Source organism: Scophthalmus maximus, chromosome 21, assembly GCF_022379125.1.
Source record: "Scophthalmus maximus strain ysfricsl-2021 chromosome 21, ASM2237912v1, whole genome shotgun sequence".
Lineage (NCBI taxonomy): Eukaryota > Metazoa > Chordata > Actinopteri > Pleuronectiformes > Scophthalmidae > Scophthalmus > Scophthalmus maximus.
In genome coordinates this window covers 11,151,486-11,173,062 of record NC_061535.1, presented here as the reverse complement: position 1 = coordinate 11,173,062, position 21,577 = coordinate 11,151,486, and the positions used below count along the sequence as shown (strand labels likewise).

General features: G+C 43.6%; 1 protein-coding gene across 1 annotated transcript in view; it reads left to right on the top strand.

The window, feature by feature from the left end:
• The window catches only part of tgfbr1b (transforming growth factor, beta receptor 1 b), a 45,072-nt gene that overhangs the window by 11,346 nt on the left and 12,149 nt on the right, over positions 1-21,577 (top strand). Inside the window, exons 2-7 of the mRNA XM_035619372.2 lie at positions 11,220-11,471; positions 12,661-12,927; positions 14,133-14,363; positions 15,228-15,395; positions 16,677-16,833; positions 21,429-21,553. Of these exons, the coding sequence (XP_035475265.1) occupies positions 11,220-11,471; positions 12,661-12,927; positions 14,133-14,363; positions 15,228-15,395; positions 16,677-16,833; positions 21,429-21,553 (1,200 nt within the window). The remainder of the gene's footprint in view (positions 1-11,219; positions 11,472-12,660; positions 12,928-14,132; positions 14,364-15,227; positions 15,396-16,676; positions 16,834-21,428; positions 21,554-21,577) is intronic.

The window sequence follows — 21,577 nt, the reverse complement described above, 5'->3', positions numbered from 1 at the left end:
AACAAGTAACGTGTAAGCATATGTAATTTTGAGATCGTTATTTTGGTTATTTCGGGGGCACATCTTTAGCGAGCAGAGATCTCAGCTCGATATGTTTGCTTTTAGTAAACAGGCGGTCGAAAAAAATGAAACCTGCCAAACCTCGTCTTTAAAAGAGCTGCTCACAAAGATGATGGCTCTCTGCTCAAGTGGCTGGCCATCATTTTTTTTCTTTTCCCCTTGAAAAGGTTTGGAATGTTTACTTTTTCTCCTAAAGTAAACCAAATCCAGAAAGGACACGTAGATCTTCATTGGAGCCGGACAAAAAAATAATACGTTTTGTAAGATTTCACGCAAAGAAAAGAATTCACGAAGCTCTGTGGCTGATTTCTGTGCGCAAGACCCGGGTGGACTTAACTAGTACAAGAACTGATCCATTGTAGTTGTCTCCAATAAAAGCCCCTTGCCCGGATTTTCAAAACAACAGCTGGAATGGACCTTCATTTGGCTATTGCCAAAATAGTGTTCCAGCCCATTTCCACCCTTGGGTATGTGGAATTTAGCTGGCAACCTTCCGCACATGAAACCCTCCGATGGGAATTAGGAAATAGAAGCTGTCCAGACGAGGAAATCCTTTTAGATTTCAAGCCTTTGTCCTCTGGATGTGGAGGTTATATGTTCTGATGTACATGTCTTGGCATGCGTGGTGGTTGCTGAGCACTATGGCAATGAGGCAGCTTGAAGAGTAGTTTGTTTGGTTCCTTTTGACGAGAGATACACTTAAACTGAGAATAAAAGAGACCGATGGGGCTGCATGTGTGGGGAGAAAAGAACGGGACCAAGGATACCTTGAATCTTTGGGTGTGCACAGCTGAGCAGGTGAGGGGGGAGACATTCTGATCAATGGCTGCAGAAAAAACCCTCGCAATCTGATTTTGCCCTTGAGGCAAAACCATTCAAGCCACGGCCTGCTAAGGAGGGCAGAGTGGTCAGCTGTGCCAAGAGCAGCACTTCAGTCGAGCTGGAGCCCAAACGGATCATTCCGCAACATCGGAGCACATGGAGATATTATGCGAAGCTTTTGTAGATAAAAGGAAGATTTGGAAAAAGGCCTTTTTCTCAAAGCGGCTTAATAATTGAATGCTTTGGAATTATCAGGCATTTGCAATGGCAGCCGAGTATGATCTGCAGTGAAATTTAAAAGGTTATATATATAAAAAAATTAAACAACAGCCGAAAAATATTTCCACTGGTCCGTGCTTCTTTCTCTGCGCTTGGCAACAGTGTGTTGACCTCGCAAAGGGAGAGCGGGGGTAAGGCCATCGAAGCATTTGCTTTGGTCCGACATGTGGACATTGTGGAAATGAATTTCGTATTCATGGATATTTTTATATATATAACCTTGAGATGGACGAGTTATCTGCGTCTCTGTTCCCAGACTGTTTGAAAGTATGACTCACAGACAAAATAAAATCAAGTTCAGTGTAGAACCTGAGTTATACCCATAATAAAAACAAAACTTGGAAGTGACCTGTCACTGAAGCAGTCGCGTTGGCGGAGCGACTTAAATGAGCGGAGGTGAACATTTTGAGATTCTCGTGGTGTCTTCGCCTGAAAGAACAGAATTACTCCCATTTCAATCAGACTACAGGTCTGCACAGGCAAATCTTACGCAACCCTGAGCATATGTTTCTGCCCAAACTCTAGTTTCCTGCATTTTAAAAAAGCAGAACTATAGGTGACTGCATTTCAATGTGCGGTTGACCTGTGGCTTAGCACTGTGCCTGAATGCCTCTTGTGCGGCGCACCTGAGCTGCTGCTGCTGCTGCGGTTCCTCACCCTACCCAGTCTATGTAGACACGGTGTCTGGCTTTCTGACAGCAGCTGAAGTGATGATGTATAAAATATAGAAGCAAATCTGTCATTTGTGTTATGAAATGTTATTTGCGTCAGAGGGTGGAAAAGTGATCCCCTTCATTTATTCTGATTTTGGAACGATATCTCAGCCAACAAAATGGCCACCGTGGTCGCTGTGCGGTTATCAAATTGTTCCTATGGTAGCAGAAGAAATCCTCTGACAAGTTCAATGTAGATGGGATCAAAAAAGCTGTCCCCACATCTATAATGTAGACGGGAGGTTAAAAGTGCAACAGGAAGACACTTTTGAAATCAATATCTCCTCTTGTTGAAGTAATCCTGATTCAAGATTAGAATCCAGTCTAGGAAAAAAAAAAGATGTACTTTAGTGAATTATTGATGAAGACTAATTTTATTCACCGTTTAGAATCTTCAGCCTCTGGCTCTCCTATACATCCACCCATCCCTATGTGAAGCAAATAGGAGTATCGGTCTCATTGGTCACAATTGACTAACCTTGGTGAAAGCAACATAAAACAAATGACAAGCGTTTCCAACGCTTACTTTCCTCGGCAGTTCTGTCCAGCCGTCGAAACAAGAAAAACAAATCCCCGGTCTCAATTTTCACCATCGCTGTTCCTCGTTCGCAGCATTTTCTGCAATTAGGCAGGAGTAGACAAACTGCTTCCTGTTTGCGTCAGCAGTTGTCATGAATGGTCATGTGAAATGCATGTTCGGGTGCGCTAGTTAGAGATTATTTCTGATTTGCAGTCAAAACTCTTATGTCTGTCAAATGGTCATTTCTAGTGAGGGTGGGAAGGCTTGCAGTAGGCCGAAACATCCCAACTTCCCAACCACGCACCAGCTTTCCCCACACACAACATACATGCAGTGCTTAAACGCTGTCGGCTCTACTTGGGCGGCCCCGTCCAGGAGCGTGAAATCCACTCGGCTTCAGCTTCGTCTAACATCCATCCAACATTCTGCTGAACAAACATCATCCTATTCCTTCCAGTTCCCTCCTGACAACGGGTGTAGAGAAAGCACACAGTCCCCGTCTCCCTACTCGCTCTCCAGTACTTACCCAAAGCTTTGTTCGCGCCAGTGATTTGCTTGAACCCCGGAAGGCGCTAACACAACCTCCACAATAAGGTCTTTACCCCTCTTTTCACTGTAAGCAAACACTGGTGTCAGTCCCACACTTGGCTCGCATGCAGACGCGACCACAGCCGAGGCACACAGATTACGCTGAATTCATTTCATGCTCGCGTCCTGAAATATTGACTCGTACCAATTCCCTTTTTTCTATTTCATTTGTTCTTCGCAGTCATCTCGGCGTTTTTTCCCCCATTCTATTGTTGTGAGAATGAAATGGGGGGAGGGAAGGAGGGGGTCAGAAGAGGGGAGGAGATGAGGTGAAAAGAAAAAAAAGGGATGAGGGAGGGAGAATGTGACGGCGGGGCGGGGGGGGGGGGGTGTAATTACGATGAGTGCACTAGGCAAGGAAGAGAGGAGGGGTTGGAGGCAGGGATAAACGTTGTCGGGGTCTCTAACTGCTGACAGGCAGCTTTGTGATGTATTGTTCTTTTGTTGCCCCGGCGATTTACACAGCCAACAATGCACAACGTGGAACGTGGATATAAAAATGCTATTTCATGGATCGGTGTGTTGGGAGTGACGGTAGGTCCAGATGGCTCGGACGTTCATTTGCATTTACTTCCACGTCAGCTTATTAAGAAAAACCAAAACAAGACTAGAAAGAAGATCTGGGCCACGAACCAAAAATAGACAATTCAAACACAATCCATGCATTTGTTTCTTAATGAAAACGCAGACTAAGTTAAATCTAATAATCAACAAATGCTGAAAATCACTTTATAAGTTAAGTATTTTTCTCTGGTTGTAGTATCTCCCAATAGAGGATTTACAACCATTTAATATGAATTGCTTTGGAGCTTTATCATTGCAATCACCATAAAACCATTACACGGATTGTTTTTCACTGAATTCTCAGACATTAGCGAGAAGAAAGGCAAAACAAATGTGCTCAGTGATGAAGTGACCTGAACGGATCCTTCTCATTGATGTGAGCGATCGCTCCGTTGTCCGTACAAACATTAACATTGGTAAAAACAAGCGACGTGCCGCGAATGGATTTTTCTGCAATTTTCTCCTTCTCCCATAACAATCGGACAATCGGTTTTGTTTGGTGGGACGTCTGTAGCCGGGTCACCTTGGCCGCCGTTCAGCTGACTGTAGCTACTGTAGCGAGTCTATTCGTCCCTCATCATCTGTGACGGACGCATTTATTGGCAGACGGATTTTCTGCTTTTCACTTCTGCAGCAAATGTGCCAGGAGATGCTAAGGAGTGGTTTTCACCCTTAAATAAATTCTTCTCACCTCTAACACGTTCTGTCACGGAGGACAGAACGTGTTACGACTCCCGCTGGCTTAACTGTACTGACCAAACTACGTTGCCACCGCAGGAACTCTCCCCAGGAACCTTAGCAAGAGCGTTGTGCACGCGCGTCCACTGCAGGGACCAGGGGCTAAATGACCTTCCTCGGAGGGTAGCAGGAACCGTTGGGGTGGGCCTTGCACTGCTGAAGATACCCGATTGATCGAGTACCCCAATATAGAAATCACAATCAAAGGCAGCCCGATTTGAATCTCCTACTATTTGTTGCTCCATTTACACGCGACAAAAAGATGAATGGAAGGCGATTTGTAACGCGGCCACAGACACATTTGAAAACACAGGCACACGCCTAGTAACATAATAAGGCTACAAATGACCCAGAATGCATCACTCTGTGAAAAGGCTGGCGTCACACTGGTATGCGCTCCATTCCCCCCCAAAAAACAACAACAAATATCTGCTGTTATGCATGAACAGGTAATTGTGTAGTCCAGCAATGAAAGACAACCCACATGTCAACCCCATTGTCTTATTAAAAGGAATATATTCTCTTTAAGTAAGACCTGTCAGCGTAGATTTTTTTCTATGAATTTAGTTTCGTCCTATAATGGTAGAAAACTACAGAGACTCAAGACTCCGATCCGACTGAGGTGGAGCGGAGCGCTTTCCTCCGAATTATTTGAAATTCTTGTGGATTAGACTTCAAGAATGAACAGCTGACCTACTTTCCCCACTCTTCACACTCCCACCCTGTCTCTGGTCTATTTCACAGCCTAGTGAACTTTAATCACTAAGGTGGGGGATTAGCCACAAATGCCTACACCGATTGAAAATAAGTCACGGTGGATCAAGGTCTGACCTGCCACATCAAAAGTGAAGATGATGCTGGTATAATGATAAAAAAACAGAATCAATAAACGGTGAAGACGGTGAAATCCAAACCCGGACAAATGGATAAGCCCATGCCTAGCTACTGCTGCTGCCTCGCCGATTTGGACCAGTCATGTGCGATTAGTATTTTCTGCCCGTGTTGTTGCTTTATGTTGATTGACACCTGGAAGAAGTCCGGCCGGTCGGATCACAATTTACACCTGTACTTTCATGTGGTCAAGCTCTAACTCATTATTGATCTACACAACTACACGTTTTAATGCCAGGTGTAAATGGGGTATCAGCTTGTTGTAGTTTAGTAGGCTGTAGGTGGAGGATTTGTGTATGAATACAGGTTTTAGTTTACAGTTAAAAAACACTGTTTCCTTTCATGGAGGAGATGACGAGACAGTGACAGAACACCTACAACAGATCCACACGTGGTCCAGGCTGTTAAATGCGTAATCCAATCACTTGGTGTTTTACTATAATTCAGTGGCGGCATGTGAGTGACGGATAAAAAAACAATGAATAGTGACAATGGAAGCAGCGGGTGTTGAGATGCTCCGAGTCAAATCCTTACAAGCCAGAATCCTTGACAATTATTTAAAATAGCATCCTGTTCTTCAGCCCGGTATTTTTGTATTTTTCCTTCTTTATTTATTTTTGTTCATTTTTTTTCCCCCCTCCATAAACCAAAGATAGATAGTTTACTGTCATATAGGAGCAAAGAAACCAGAAAATATTCACATTTAAGAAGCTGAAATCATTGTATTTAAGCGATTATAAAAAATAGTAAGGGATTGATTTAGTTATAGATTATCAATCCATTAATTGTTGCAGCTCTAGCTCTTTTCCATGCAGGGTGGAAACGAGGCTTGTGTAAATAGATGTGAGCGCTTTCTCCTTGTTGACACGCTGGCTGGATGAGCAGAGGAAGGTTTCTGATGGCCACATTGTGTCACAGCCGCAACCGGTAGACGTCAGGCGGTATGGGTTTCGCATTGTTACAGGTTGTATGAACCATACTTTACTTCAGGAATGTGTTTCTAGATAGCTTTGAGAGTTGAGATGTACGACAGGGAGAAGGGGCAGATGGAGGATCACACATCCGTGATAGGAACACAAACTCATGGCAAGACAGCAGCTAAAATTCCACGCTTGCATAGATACCACACTGTATACACACACACACACACACACACACACACACACACACTTCATATTGAAATATGCCGGGGTAGCCTTGGGAACAGCCAATCCGTGCTTTTGGTCCGTGTTGTGTGTGTGTGTTTAGTCTGGTTTCATTCTAGGCAGCCGTTCAGATTGGTCAGCCACATTCTGTCTGACCACACTGAGAGACTGGCCTTGTGTTTGTCTTCCACTCTCTCGTGTGTGTGTGTGTGTGTGTGTGTGTGTGTGTGTGTGTGTGTGTGTGTGTGTGTGTGTGTGTGTGTGTGTGTGTGTGTGTGTGTGTGTGTGTGTGTGTGTGTGTGTGTGTGTGTGTGTGTGTGTGTGTGTGTGTGTCTTCTCATTTTAACACCATTTAACTGTCTTCATTACAAGTCTCACACTTCACACTTCGGCCCAGACAAGTGTCCAATCTTCGTGGATTTGACCGTTTAATTAGTCAAACACTGATGTTCTGCCATGTTACGCAGGTCTGTCTTGGATTTAGTTTGACTGTTTATTATTTTTTCATCTGCAGTCCCTGGAAAGATGTTTTTAAGTGTCGTCTCATCATCATCTGTAACAACAGCGTCTTGAGTGTTGCAGAAACTTTCCCAGCGATCTGTACGACTCAACATTCCAATTTAAGATTGATAAAGGTATAAGATTGTCAGATGGTGTCCGTGGTTTTGTTCAGGGTTATCTGCAGATACTTCTTGGCCATTCACACAGAGAGGCACTGGCTGTGCCGATAAGAGAAAAGGGAAGCGAGCGGTCTTGATAAAGAGGTACGATGCTGCGCCCACGGGGGGACGGGGGCTGAGGCGGTGTGTTATTTGGATTATTGTGCAGTTCTTTCATAAAAGCAGCCGCTTGTTTGTCTGGTAGACGACAGCTGGGCCACTGAAATGTGGAATCTCTGCAGGTGATTTGCTTTTTTAATAAAAATCTTCCTCCACCTCTCCCTGCTTAACTTAATGATGGAACAATAACACTTTAGAAAAGTAAAAGCCACAATAACTAGTCGCCCTCTTGAATGGCAGAAGTAATCGGTGTGTTTTCGTTTTGTTTGACTTGCGCCTCTCTCTGACTCATCCGTGTTGTCGGCTTTAAAAAAAAACCTCACAAAAACAATCGCCGTGTGCATCTACGGCCCCGTCGGTCCGGTTCGCTCTTCCTGACTGACTCATGATTCAGAACCACACTCAGGTCTGATATTTAACTCTCCAGACAAGTCCACGCAGATCATTAATTCATATTTAAAGTCTGCCCCTTAAGTGTTTTAATACAAATATCACATTAATCATTTATTCACAGTGGTTGTGGTGGTGGTAGTATTAAAATAATTTATTTTCTCCCAGTCAGTTTAGTTTGTGGATAATGGGTCTACTTATTATTAAATATGTAGCATTTGCTGTGCACTTTTCCCCTTGAGGTGAATATTTTATGACATAAATATATCAATTTTTATCCGCGCTTGCAGCAGGGATTTAAGGATAGCGATGTTTGTCTGGATTGTCGGTCAGTAAAACCACCATTTTGTCCCCGGACTATGAGATGGATTGGGCTGGAAGTTCAGTACAGATATTCATGGTGCCGAGAGGATGGACCCTACGGACTATGGTGGTGCCCGGACCTCCCGCCCTGTTGGTGTGCCACCTGCATGTTTTTTTCATAGTCAGTTGTCTAGTTTAAACACTGCAACCCACGACTTTTTTTAAAAAGTTTAAACACCTGCATATACTGTACAGTGAAATCTACACCATGCCTTCCAAAAGTTTTTCAGCTGATTGTCTACATGTGTAGATTTGCCCTGTAAAACATACTATGACTCACGGGATGTTTCACCCGTTCCACTGTCTAGAAATCTGAGACATACCTGGCTGACTTTTCTTTTTTATAGTGCGTGTATATGTGGGACAGACGAGACTTATCTGACTTATCTGAGGTTGAGTCAGAGGAGACCGGTGTCAGCTGGCTTTTATTTAGTCGTCTCCCCTTTTGCCCTTCTTGAGATACGAATGAAATTCATAATAATGCAACACTCACTGTTGCTGTTGTCTGGAATTCACCTCCAGACAGTTCCATGAATTCCATGAGCGGGAAAGCCAGCTCTTACATCAAAACTTGGATTACACTGTCACATACTCAGACCGGTAATTCCCCTCAACGATTTAAAAGAACACTTTCACTTTTGTTTACGTAATTATTTGTCATTTTAAATTCATAACCTCATTGCCGGGAAAGCTGTTGCAGCCACGGGGGCAGATTTCACACTGTGTCTCTCTGTCGATGTCGAACCTCTTAACACCACGTGCGGCCGCGTGCCTGCTCTGTTAATTATTCAAAGAGGGTTTTCTCCTAGAAGGTGCGTTGTGTTGCTGTAAGCTTAGCCAGCCATGCATGCAAGTGTTCCTGAGCTGCATAATGATACCAGACTGCGAGCGTCTCTTGTCTACCCTGCGCTGGGGGCAAGGACGCCGAGAGAGAGAGAGAGAGAGAGAGAGAGAGTGACCTGGTTTATTCATAGCGCTCCGTAACACCACGGCTAGGGTTCTGCAGCCCGGGGGGACCGCTGAGCAGACTTCCTTACAAGAGGCCCATTCCTCACTCTGTTATTGTCTGGGCCTGAGATTTGCCAGTGTTTAGGGGTGATTAAAGATGCCCTGGCCTGTGGCTCCAGAGACACACCGAAAAAAACAACGGCCACAGGTTCAGGTGAGTTGAAACATTAGAGTTATTTTTTTTTGGACTCCCTGACATAATTAGGCACATCCAAACACGGTTTGTGTGCATCACGTATCTGGGTCGGCATCGCTTGGACGCGGCAATTAACGATTAGCTTTAATTAGCGATACACCTAAAAGAGGAGTGCTTTGGTTAGCCTGGGGGTGCTACTGCATCAATTATCAGGTTCAATTATGTCTTTCAATTTCCTCTCTCAAACTGACTTTTTCTAAATTATACATAGTTTTGAAGGAAAGTTTTACTCCAACTCATTAGAACCGTGTGCAATTCACAAAAGTCCTCGTCAGGTCATATTATAGCCAAAAGCAAAAGCCTTCCTCCCTGCGCAGCAGAACTCGACGATTAATGTAGAAAAAAATCTGGAAATTGGATGTCTGAACGTTAAATCATTAGATGTTGGCATTTATGTCTGCCGCTCTGTCGCTATCTGGTTGAGACGGAAAGATATTGCTGTGACCGAATGCCACCCTTCAGAAGTGAGCATCATTCCTGTGACGGGTTGTTTTTATTTATTTCCTTCTTAAATGCCTCAAATGTGAGCTGGTGGGAGATCGTTTTTCATATTTCACTGCCTTGTTTTGGCTCCACACACAATCACACCTGTCAGTGAAATAAAACACATGAATAAAAGTATGACGGAGAGGCATGCCTGAGTTATAGTCTTTGACTAACAAGAGCCATGTGACCACTTCCCTGTTTTCAGTTTGTTGCTGGTAAAGGTGAGAATAGACAATACTTACTGTATATTTTAAACTTAACAACTAGCTGCCTAGGTATGTACTGTTACAGAACTGTTACAATGTATACTTTTTAATCTAAATGTACCATGATTTACAAAATCAGCATCATGCTGTATTGAGGAAGACTTTAAACTGGAAAATGTTTCCAGGCGTTATAAATCAAATGTGAAGTAGAGTCATTTTCTCACTGACTCCCTCTGCTGGTCATTCTATATAAAACACAGGCACTTCCCCACATTGTCTTCACTTTCTGGACCTGGAGTCTACGACCATTCAAAAAAAAGAAGAAAAAACAATCCATCTCAAAGAGATGCTGGAGCCACTGGCCATGAGAACCAAATAGAATATCAGCCTGCAAATGTCAAACCGCGTCATTAGATTCTCTTTAACATCACACAGGTAACAGCTGTTAAACATTTGTCGGCGATGTTGTTTGTTTTCCACAGCAGCCGCCTGATGTTAACCCCCAAAAGACCCCGTATTTGTACTGATAACTTAACAGCGACGCTTGAATAAAATGCAGCACGGTGGGCTTTCTGCAAAACTGGCAGCCACTCTCCCAAAAATAGTCTCAAAACTTTTGGAGTTGACCATCCCATGTATATTTTTGTCTGTTGTTACCAGCTAGTAAATATATATTAAGCCCCTGACGTTTCCTGGAAAGGGATCACTTTAAGGGCCCGACGTTCAGTTACAGTCAGATGTGGAGGAATGTGCTGTCCAGCTGTACTACAGCTGTGACTGCAGTGATGTAACGTCTCACATTCCCTCCTTTCCCAAATACCCACACAACACACACACACACACACACCCAGACAGACAGTGAAGTACAGGCGTCAGTACGATGAGGGGGGAAAAGTTCTCTCTTTTTTTTTTGTTAGTTTTTTCTTCTTCTGGAGGATTTCAGAACATTTGTAGGGGAAAACGAAAACAATTCAGACAACGCAGCAGATTAATTGAGGTGTGAAATGGACAAAACAGCAGTTTCCCGACTCAGACATGGAGAAAGGGGATTTTCCCAATGAGATGTTAAATAGTGGATTGAAAAGCATCTGAGGACGCAATAGAGGTGGGAAACTGCTTTCAGACACGTTTAAGAAATGAAAAATTGAAGCGTCTAATCAGATTTTTTCCTCTGTGCTCCGGTGGACCAGTTCTAGCCCAGCGCTGGCCTTGGTGCAAGCTTGTACCTGTTGGCAATTTTTGGTGTAGTATTGAAATGATTTGGAGAACTCCTATTATATTCTGCCTCTGTTGCACTCAAGGGTTGACCAGAAGTTTTTAGTGGCAGATTTTCAAACGCTTCTGCGGAGATAAACGCTTTAATCTCACATGCCTTTTTTTTGTTGTTGGATGATGTCCATGTCTGATGACGGCCTTCCCGTGAGAAAGCAAGTAAAGCAGCCTCTTCTGTCCCCTTTTCTTCCTCCCGCAGCCCTCCAGTGTTACTGTGACCGCTGCAGCGCCAACTCCAGCTGCACGACGGATGGCGTCTGCTTCGTCGCCATCCGCAAGTCGGGCAGCCACCTCACCACCGAGCAGCGCCAGTGCGTGCACGAGAACGAACTGATCCCGCGAGACCGGCCCTTCATCTGCGCCCCGTCCGTCAAACACGACACGGGTATTTACCCCATGTGCTGCACCACGGACTACTGCAACAGGAAGCCCGACCTGGACATCTTCCCTGGTAAGAAACACACACACGCGCGCACACACACACACACATACACACACACACACACACACACACACACACACACACACACACACACACACACACACACACACACACACACACACACACACACACACACACACACACACTTTCCGCAAACTTTTCGCAAACTTTTCCCACAGCAGCTCCTCCAGTTTTTCTCCATGGCTCTTAGCTTTTTTTCTCATTTACTGAAATAAAGAGGAACGTGAAAATATTTTTCGTTCTCGCACCACCCATAAGCCGCCTCAGTGTGTTTCTAAGCGTTAATGGGACCAGTAAGAGAGCAGCAGAGCAGAATCGGCAAACACGCAAAACAACGTCTCATTTCACCAGGGGCCGACTCAAACGCCCCCAAGCGCCTTCTGCATCCAAAACATTCTGCAAATTATTTGTGTATATATGCATTACCTCAAAAACTTCAAATAGCCCATGAAATAAGAAAAAGTTGTCCAGCATTATTCATGCATGAACGTTATTATATTCAACCTCAGTAACAGTTTTGTGCGTCACACGAAAGTAGACACACGGCAGCTGCCAAGTTTCAACTACGCTAGCAAGATGTGGAAAAAGTCCAGCATCACAGCCTGATTGAAATTTCTCTACTCGTTAATTTCTATTTATTGTTCCTGGGCAGGAAATAATCACGTGTAATAATATCGGTATGAGACGCAGGAGCCGTGAATATTTCTCCACATCTCCCCCGTAACGTTCAGCCTGCGCATGGTGAATTTCTTGTCACTGAGTGAATAGATAATGGGAGTGTGAATTATACCTACCGGTGCCATGGTGACACACGGTTTTAATATAACAAACAAAAAGGACTCATGACTTTGTGATTTCATCACACAGAGGTTGTGCGGCGCAGTGACAAATCCAACCTGCCTCGCTGTTACACGCTTGTGTGATGTTAGAATAAGGAGCTGAGGGAAAAAACCAAAGTGTGTGTTTTAGATTTAGGCCAAATCTCCCATCATCCCAGCAGATGGAATGTGCCCCCGCACCACTTGGCCTGTTCGCTTCCTGGCTCATGGCGAACACTTCAGGCGTGCCACTTGTCAGCCGCCCGTATGCTCGACGTTAACCTTTCCAACAGCGCGCGGCCTCATTTGATATCTCACTTGCTGATAACTCTTTTTTTCGTGTCGTCTCTGTCCTGCAGTCCCCCCGGTGAAGCCTCCTCCCCTGGGGCCCGTGGCCCTCGCCGCGGTGATCGCCGGCCCGGTGTGCGTGCTTTGCCTGCTGCTCGTCGTGGCCTTTTACGTCTGCCACAGCCACAGAGGTCTGGGCGCCGGGGGTGCGGCCCACCACCACCACCACCACCGGGTCCCCAACGAAGAGGACCCCACCATGGACCATCCCTTCATCACCGTCGGAACTACGCTGAAGGACCTCATCTACGACATGACCACCTCGGGCTCTGGATCAGGTGGGTACCGCGGCGTCCTGGACGTTTTGTGTTTGACTGCGTCCAACGATATAGCAAGGGCTCTCGTGTCCATATTCATAACTTGAACCGAACATGTCCGCGAAGGTAGGAGGAATGTTTCGGCTCTCACTTTTAAACATTTAAATTACAAATTCTAAAGTGGATCAGTAGATCCAGATGCTGGCAAAATGAAAGAATCAAGAATTGTATGAGTGGCAAATAAAAGAAAAACCTTTAAAATCAATTACAAGGATGCTCAATCGCATACCTCCACCAAGGCTAACACAGTGTCTCGCCATGCTAAAGAAAGTGTGGGGGGGGGGGAAATCTGCATTTATCAAGATCCCCCCTCGAAAATTGAATGGGCTCTTCCCTGGCTCATGCCCCCACCCCTCCACAAAATATTTTGGAAATTGGTCGAGTAGTTTTTGCGTAAATCCTGCTAACTAACAATCAAATACAGACGAAAGCATAACCTCCTTGGATGGAGGTAATAAACATAAATCTATAATCCTGTCAAAGTGAAGCCATATTATGCCTTGAATCTAATTTTTTCACAATCCTGCGACATATTTTGGAAAAATTAAAAGACATCAACAGATTGTTGGATGCTTCTGTTCACAACGGGGTGAAGCAGATAGTTCTGTAGAATCACGGTTTGTTGCCGGGGTTAGTCTCCGAGTGCTTTGCTGCTCTAGCTGAAATGCTGGACTGCGAGCGTTTTGGGAAACTAACTTAAGAGAACTACACAATCGTGAGTTGGATTGTTTGGCCTCGGCGGAGATATGAGCTCTGCTGAGTGCCACACTTAATATTTTTACCGTAGTCATAACTCTGGGTCTGTAGGAATTACTCTACTACTTAGATACTGTTGTTAGTTTTTTTCCCCTGTGACACACACACACACACACACACACACACACTGGCAAAGCCCTTTTTCTGAGCCATGAATTAGCACCTCTTTGTGGAGACTGGCACCTATGACACGCTGCCAACGAAGGACTTGGATTCGGTCTCTGTAGCCATTTGCACCATATTGCACAATAGTGTGTCTGTGTGTGTGTGTGTTATTACTCATGCTGCGGGGACCATAATCTGTTATACAGTCACATTGTGGTGCCTTGTCTTCCTTATGCTACTGGGTCCAAAAAAAAACACAGCCGTCGTCACACAAACAATTGTGAAATCTTTTCCTTTTCCTCCAGGTCTGCCGCTGCTGGTCCAGAGGACCATCGCCAGGACCATCATCCTCCAGGAGAGCATCGGCAAGGGGCGTTTCGGAGAGGTGTGGCGGGGCAAGTGGCGCGGCGAGGAGGTGGCCGTGAAGATCTTCTCCTCGCGGGAGGAGCGCTCCTGGTTCCGCGAGGCGGAGATCTACCAGACCGTGATGCTGAGACACGAGAACATCCTGGGCTTCATCGCCGCCGATAACAAAGGTGAGAGAGAGCTGCAGAGGAACTCGAGATCAAGAGAAAATGACGGTTGCGACAGACTAATTGTCCACACAATGCGAGGAAGAATGGAATATAAATCCGACTAGAGACGGAAATGATTGAACACCGAGAAATGAATGAAAGGAGGGGGAGAACGCAGAAGTGCTCATCGGCTCCAAACCCCGCAAATGAGATCTTTATAATTCTGAGTTTGTCATCTGCAAATGACAGTGTGGGACCCTGTTTGAACCCTGAGCTGTCAGGTAAGAGAAGCCGCTCTGCTAAAGTTGAAGGAGGTGCAGGCAACCGTTCACCGAGAACAGACAGGCTGCTAGACGGCATGAGGGAGTAAAGGCTGACACATTTAACAGATCTCAAAGTTCGCGCACGCACACACACACACACACTCTCTGATTGTGTGTGGGTTTAAGTGAGACAGCTCAGGAGCAAATGGATTTTATCTCATTTCTTTTATAAGGGGGAAAAAAGAAACCAACACAGCAACAATGTTCATTAAAATAATTGATCATAATGTAGGCTGCTATTATTTTTATGCCCTGAATCAGAATGTGGTTCTTGTATCCATGAGAAACGTCCTACCTGTGTTTCAAACTTATGGACAACAGGCCCAAAATGATGATTTAAAAATATGCTGAACTTTTTTTTCTGTTCCAGAACCTACACTATGTAGCAGCCTTGACACCGCAGCCAATCACATACTGTATTTGAGTAGCTTAAACACCCAAGATAAGATCAGTCACATTGTAATGGAGACGAGTTCTTTCTTGAAAAGGACAAAAGCGCCTTTGGTCTTTGACTGACTCTCCCCCCGTGTCCTTGCTCGTCTTCCTGTGTCTGCGTGTGTAGATAACGGGACGTGGACGCAGCTGTGGCTGGTGTCGGACTACCACGAACACGGCTCCCTGTTCGACTACCTGAACCGCTACACCGTCACCGTGGAGGGCATGATCAAACTGTCCCTGTCCACCGCCAGCGGCCTCGCCCACCTCCACATGGAGATCGTCGGCACACAAGGTGAGACACACACACACTCGTGAATCTGTCCCAGACAGACACACACACACACACACACACGCGCACACACACGCACACACACTCAATGTCCTGTGCAGGTTTTAATTTTCACAAAAATAATCGTTGTTTTTTTTTGTGAGCTGTATTGGACATAATCTCATTTGTTTTCTTTCTGCAAATCTGAGGTGATAGTTTGAATCCCATCAGCTTGAGTGCATTTTTGAGTTTTTTTCTGAGTTGTATGAATGTATAGAATCGAGAGCGTCTGGGAGGCAAATACGATTTCCTCCAATGTGGACATCCGTCTGAGTTGTTGCACACAGAGAGAGTCGCTTCTCTCTGTCACAGTTAATGTCAGGGAGATCGCCCTTTTTGCTGCTTGTGGCTTAAAAGACACATTTGAAAACTTCTTCGACAGCCAAAGGCCCCATTCACACAGATATTTCAAGCTCGGGTTTGAGGGCGATGTGTCTAATATCAGAAAAAAACGTGTGAGCATTGAATTAAAGTATTAAACACGTTCTTGTCAGTTATCAAAATGGTGCAAAGGCATGCCTTTTCTCTAAGACGCGTATGTAATCTTTACATATTTAAATACATATACTAAATTACAAATAGATTCCTTGTGTGATGGGCAATAAAAAAGTAATTTGAAGTTATAAAAGGAATCTACTCATGAAATATTGAATCCATCAATAAATACTAAAAAAAAGTATTTAAGTGCATCATTTGCAATTGGATTATTGAATTTGAAAATGTAATAATATATATGAAAATGCAGTTTGAAAAAAATAAGTGCACATTTAAATCAGGAGTTTGAAAGGGGAATTTCCTTTTTCCGATTTCCATTTCCCCTCTTTTTTTTGCTGAGTCACTGTGCTTCTCCTGTTAGCCTCTCCAATTGGCTGATGAAACATTGGGCCTTGATGCTGGTAAAATTAGGTAAAAATATGCTAATTAGCATTGTTGTTATGTAGCAAAACTTACTAGCTAACATGACAAGCAGCAGGGAAATGGTAAAGAACGTTGCCCTTTTTAATGCCCGATTTTAAAAACATCAGTTTCATCAGTTTATGCATCCAGTCTTTTGATTTATCTATTCAAACTGCAAAATACAGATTTATATTCCAACTGAGCTGTACTGTGTGTCAAAATAAAAAATGATCATCGCTAGTTTGATTATTTGCAATATTTTAAATGCTCAATGCTCAGTTATTCATTTTGCATTTCGGGGGTGTTGCAGGGCCCTTTTGGTTGAATATGTTGAATTTCTGCCTCCAGGTAAACCAGCGATTGCCCACAGAGACCTGAAGTCGAAGAACATCCTGGTGAAGAAGAACGGGACCTGCTGCATCGCCGACCTGGGCCTGGCCGTCCGCCACGACTCGGCCACCGACACCATCGACATCGCTCCGAACCACAGAGTGGGAACCAAAAGGTAACCGCGGTGAATCGGGAGTGTCAATTAAGGAGCCCGGGCCGTTAGCGCGTCAGTGAGTGTTTCATCTTCATGAGGTGACTCAGTTTCAACTCTCAAGGTTATCAGAGATTTAAATCTCTGGTTCAACTGAATCGTTTTGTCCCTCGATGGGTGGAAACGGGGGCTGGTGTTGGTGCTCAGACTATCAGCGATGGCACGGCCTATTTCCCCCCGACAACCCGGGCCACGGTCCGCATCACGGACCTTGAAATGAATCCTCGGCAAAGTTGCCAAACAGTCGACCACGGTGTAACCTTGAGTCTCTGCTGCCTCGTCTGTGACGCACAAGGACATTAGGAAGAAGAAAAAAAAGGGATTTTTTTCTTGTTTATCAGGATTTTTAAAGAGACAGAAGCTAAATCCAAGTGTTTCGGATAGGGGATGAGGACACTGAACTAACTCAGCGTTAGGAGCTTGTAGACCTTTTCAAGTAATGCCACAAATTAAAATGATGCTCGTGAATATCCGCATAATGTCCCCCTTTTTAAAACAAAGCCTTTGTAATTTTGGGTCATCTTAGTTTCTGTCAACCATTACTCAGATAGCAGGAAATTGTGCGTTTGTAGACCCGTTTATCCACCTTTGGTTTTCATATCGAGTATTTGCGGGGCAGCAGGATGTTTGTATGTGGAACCGAGCAAAAAATAGATTAACAGACATGGTCATGACATTTTCCTATAGTGTGACTCACCGGTGAACAGTGAGACTCTATGGCACAAAGGAATGAGATATATGAGGCTTTTGGATATTCACGCAGTAGGATTACATACTTCTAATGACATTTGTAATAAGAAAAAAAACAAACCCTGACTTATTTTTCCAACAACCAAAATAAATCTGTGAAAACATCAACTCATCTAACACACTGACATTTTCCTGCAGAGTTTAAACCCATCAACTGTCCTTGACCGTTATAAACCAACCAACTGGTGTTTTTTTTTTATCTTAATGCACCAACATTTTCTTTAAATGTAGCCAATCACTGCGGCCAAGAGCATCACCGTTAACAATAATTGTAGCATGAAAATTTGAGTCGGCGTTAATCCCAACAAAACCTTTCTCAGAAAAATGTCTTTATTTAAAGCTTATTGGTACAACACACATCACAAATACTTTTTCCATCGCTTCCTCCCGTTTCCACCCAGCTCATACTTCTCCCAACTCGCACCTTCCCTCCGTGTCCATACATCTCCCGTTGTATTATGTAGACCCGGGTGGCTGCATGCTGAGAGAAGGCAGCAGTTCACGAGGCCAACATCATCTCTGTCTTCCCCTTCTCCCTCCCACGGTGATACCAGCATAGCTTCTGCTTTGGAATGTTTTTCACTCCCCTTCCCTTTTTTTCTTTCCTCGTCTTCCTCCTTCCTCCTCCTCTGTGTGCCGGTTTGATGCTGCGGGTGTATTTCATTGCCACTAAATGATTCAGGAAGCCTCGGGTCATTGGAGACACAAGCTTTGGCTCGGGGTGAAATCCATGTTCCATACTGATGATCTGATTCTGGGTTTTTCAAACTTTCTACCATGAAGCCAGGCTTCCAGCAAAAAAAATATCAGTCCAACACAAAAGTTTCACTCGGTGGAAAACGTGTAATTGTGCGTGATTGCTTTGATTAAAATTCTATTCATGCGTTTTTTCCGATCCTGCTTTCAGTTTTCAGTTTTGGTCCTAAAGCCATCTGCCTTGGAAGAATAACTCAATCATTTGTCTCTGGTCTTTATAGTTGAGGCACGCATATCCCATTCTTTATGTTGGAAATTTATCATCCTCGTTTCTGGAGGGGCAAGTTATTTTTTCTTTCTTTGGCTACTAAGAAGTCATAACGTGTCCACATTACTGTCGAGTATCCGTCACGATTCCAGCTGCACATCGTAGAATCACCTGCGTTTCATCTATGTTTCATAACCTGAAACAATACTGTCCTTTATTCTGTCAAGTTACACTTTTTTTTTTAAAAGTACAGTATGTACAAGGTCTTGGAATCAGGAGGCTGGAAAATATTTATTTGTTTGTTATTTTTAAAAGGCATAGTTCAGCATTTCACGAATACACTTGAATGGCAAGATCAATATCACTCATGTCTGTCAGATAAGTGTAAGGCCACTGCCAGCACCTTTAAAAAAAGAAAATAATATATTTTTTAAAAACTGTTAATTCACTTTTGAGTTAGTCCTTGAAAAGGATCAATAACTTTACCAGAAGTCTTTGCTGGTTTCCTGGCAACTGCTCCCCACCAAGAAATAGTAGAATAATTGTGGTAGGAGGTTGATATGTGGAGAAATGGTAATCATATCAACCAATATTATCACCGTCGTCACGTGGCGGTAAATCTGTTGATAACGTATTTGCATTATTACTCGATAATATTATACGCCCTGATTTTATTCAACCGTTGTCTTGATCATCAGCGTCTCCTACAGACAGATTCAAAGGCGTTCTGTGTTCAGGTTGTGTTCTAAATAAACACGTAGATAAAGAGACAGCTCACAATTATGCTTTTCTCTGGCTTTTCTTAGACGAAGGTCTTTAGTTCTCAATGTTCCTCTAATTCATCTGAAGCAGCAGCAGCAGTTTCTTTTACGGAGGCCGTCCATTCCTCATTTGTTCACCAATCAGCTAGAAGCATCCCATTAAGACGTTATCTCTTATGCCCACAGCGAGAGTTATTTGATTACATCGCTGAATCCATCTCATTAGAGATCATCAGCAGAGACTCTCTGCACATCCGCACCAGCAGGTTTCAGTTCTCAGCTGATTTATCAGATTTCGGTTTGTGCGGCAGAGACCGACGCTCTCAGTTATTATAGATTCTAACATTGATTAAATCAGGGGCAGCACAGCGGCTCACAGTGTGTAATGAGTCTTTACCGCAATGTGGCACTTTTCAAAATTTTGAAGCTTTACAAGTCTTCACTCACTCACATTTGCTCTGCTGCCTTCACGTGTCTGCATCGATTTAATGAAGCAAAGGCGTTCATCCTGACAAACAAGTCTTAAAATGACTCACTAATTTAAAGATTGATGCAATATTAGTGGAATGCGATGATGAAATATTTGAATGGCGCCAAATTAAATGTGTCTACTGGTGTCACATTTTTGATTGCATTAATCGCCATTATCCATAACTCCTGATCATTTCTTCTAAATATTTGTTTACAGAGCAAATTTTTAACACGATGAAATCACGCGAGTCGAAAAGTCGCGAGTAGACACAAATTTCCCACTCACTCGTATCACCTGGCTCAAGTGACGTGAAATTCGAATTACGCGGAAAATTCACCCGAAATAAAACGGGGTAATTCGAAGGTTGTGTTTACTCAAGCAAATAAACTCATGCGGCACAAAAACTGTATCCCTCACATTTCCTCTTAATGGCCGGTATGAACAGGAGGAAAGATAATAAAGCAGCACAGAAATGTTTTATACTTTAAATTCCTCAGTGTGTAAATGTATCTTAAGCAGATGTTGCCTTCAAACTTTAATTAACAACCAAATAAAATGTATGAATTTGTAGATCAGTAATTGTTTTGTCATTTACAGGAAGTGGGAATTATCTGTGGCATGAAAAGGCTGAGGGAACTGAAAACATTAGGAAAGTGTCATTTCAACTCGAGCAGATTAATGGGGGAAAAAAGGATGGAACTGATGAATATCCTTTTTACTTTGACGCTGACAAAATAAATAAATAATAAAGAAGCCAATAGCCTGTTTCTCCATCAGAGTGCTGCAGTCATTACTGTGATTACTGCTATCTGGAGTTTGGCGAGAAGACAGAAAGGGAGGGAGGGAGGGAGGGATCACGTCTGGCAGATCTGAATCAGTGTGTGGTTACACAACACATGGTTAGTTCGACGGAAATCTGTAATTATCTGATATTTATTTTATTTTATGTTGGGTACGATATTTCTCAGATTTAAACACCTTTTTGTTTTTTCTTCAAACTGCTGTCGAGTTAAATGAACAAGAAAACTATGAAAAATTTGATAAACTGTAATAATCTGGTAATCTAGTTTCAACACTGATATGTACTTATGAATATATTTGTCAACAACTATAACTCCTCTGCTGGAGGACACTATGAACAGATCAAATACTGTTGCAATAAAACATCAGGTCCTTAAAATAGAAGTGACACTTGTTGACATATACTTTTCATCAATCAAAACTTTAATTCGTACATAGCGTGTTGATTCCTAAAATGAAAATCTTTACATGTTTCTGCCGTTCATCTTTTGGTTTTTTTTTTTTTATGACACTCCGAGGTCCTAACAAGTGTTTAGTATCTTTTCTTGCAGCATACGAAAGTTAATGTTGGCTCTCTGTCAAGATTAAGATTCCGTTTGTTCCTGTAAACCAACACATTGCCTTGCACTCCAACCTGCTGTCACTCAAAAGAGCAATTCAAGAGCAGGGAACTACCCGGTCAGGTCATGGTCTTTGAACTCTCCAGCTCTTTGCTGCTTTTTTTCCCTCCCACCCAATAATCTCCGACTGGGACTCAGACCCGTCAGCTCAACAGTGATGTGCTCAAACAGTCCCTTATCTCGCCGCGCAGGTACATGGCGCCAGAGGTGCTGGACGACTCCATAAACATGAAGCACTTTGAGTCTTTCAAGCGAGCGGACATCTACGCCATGGGACTGGTCTTCTGGGAGATCGCCAGCCGCTGCTCGATGGGAGGTGAGGATCAAATGTGAAGGGGAT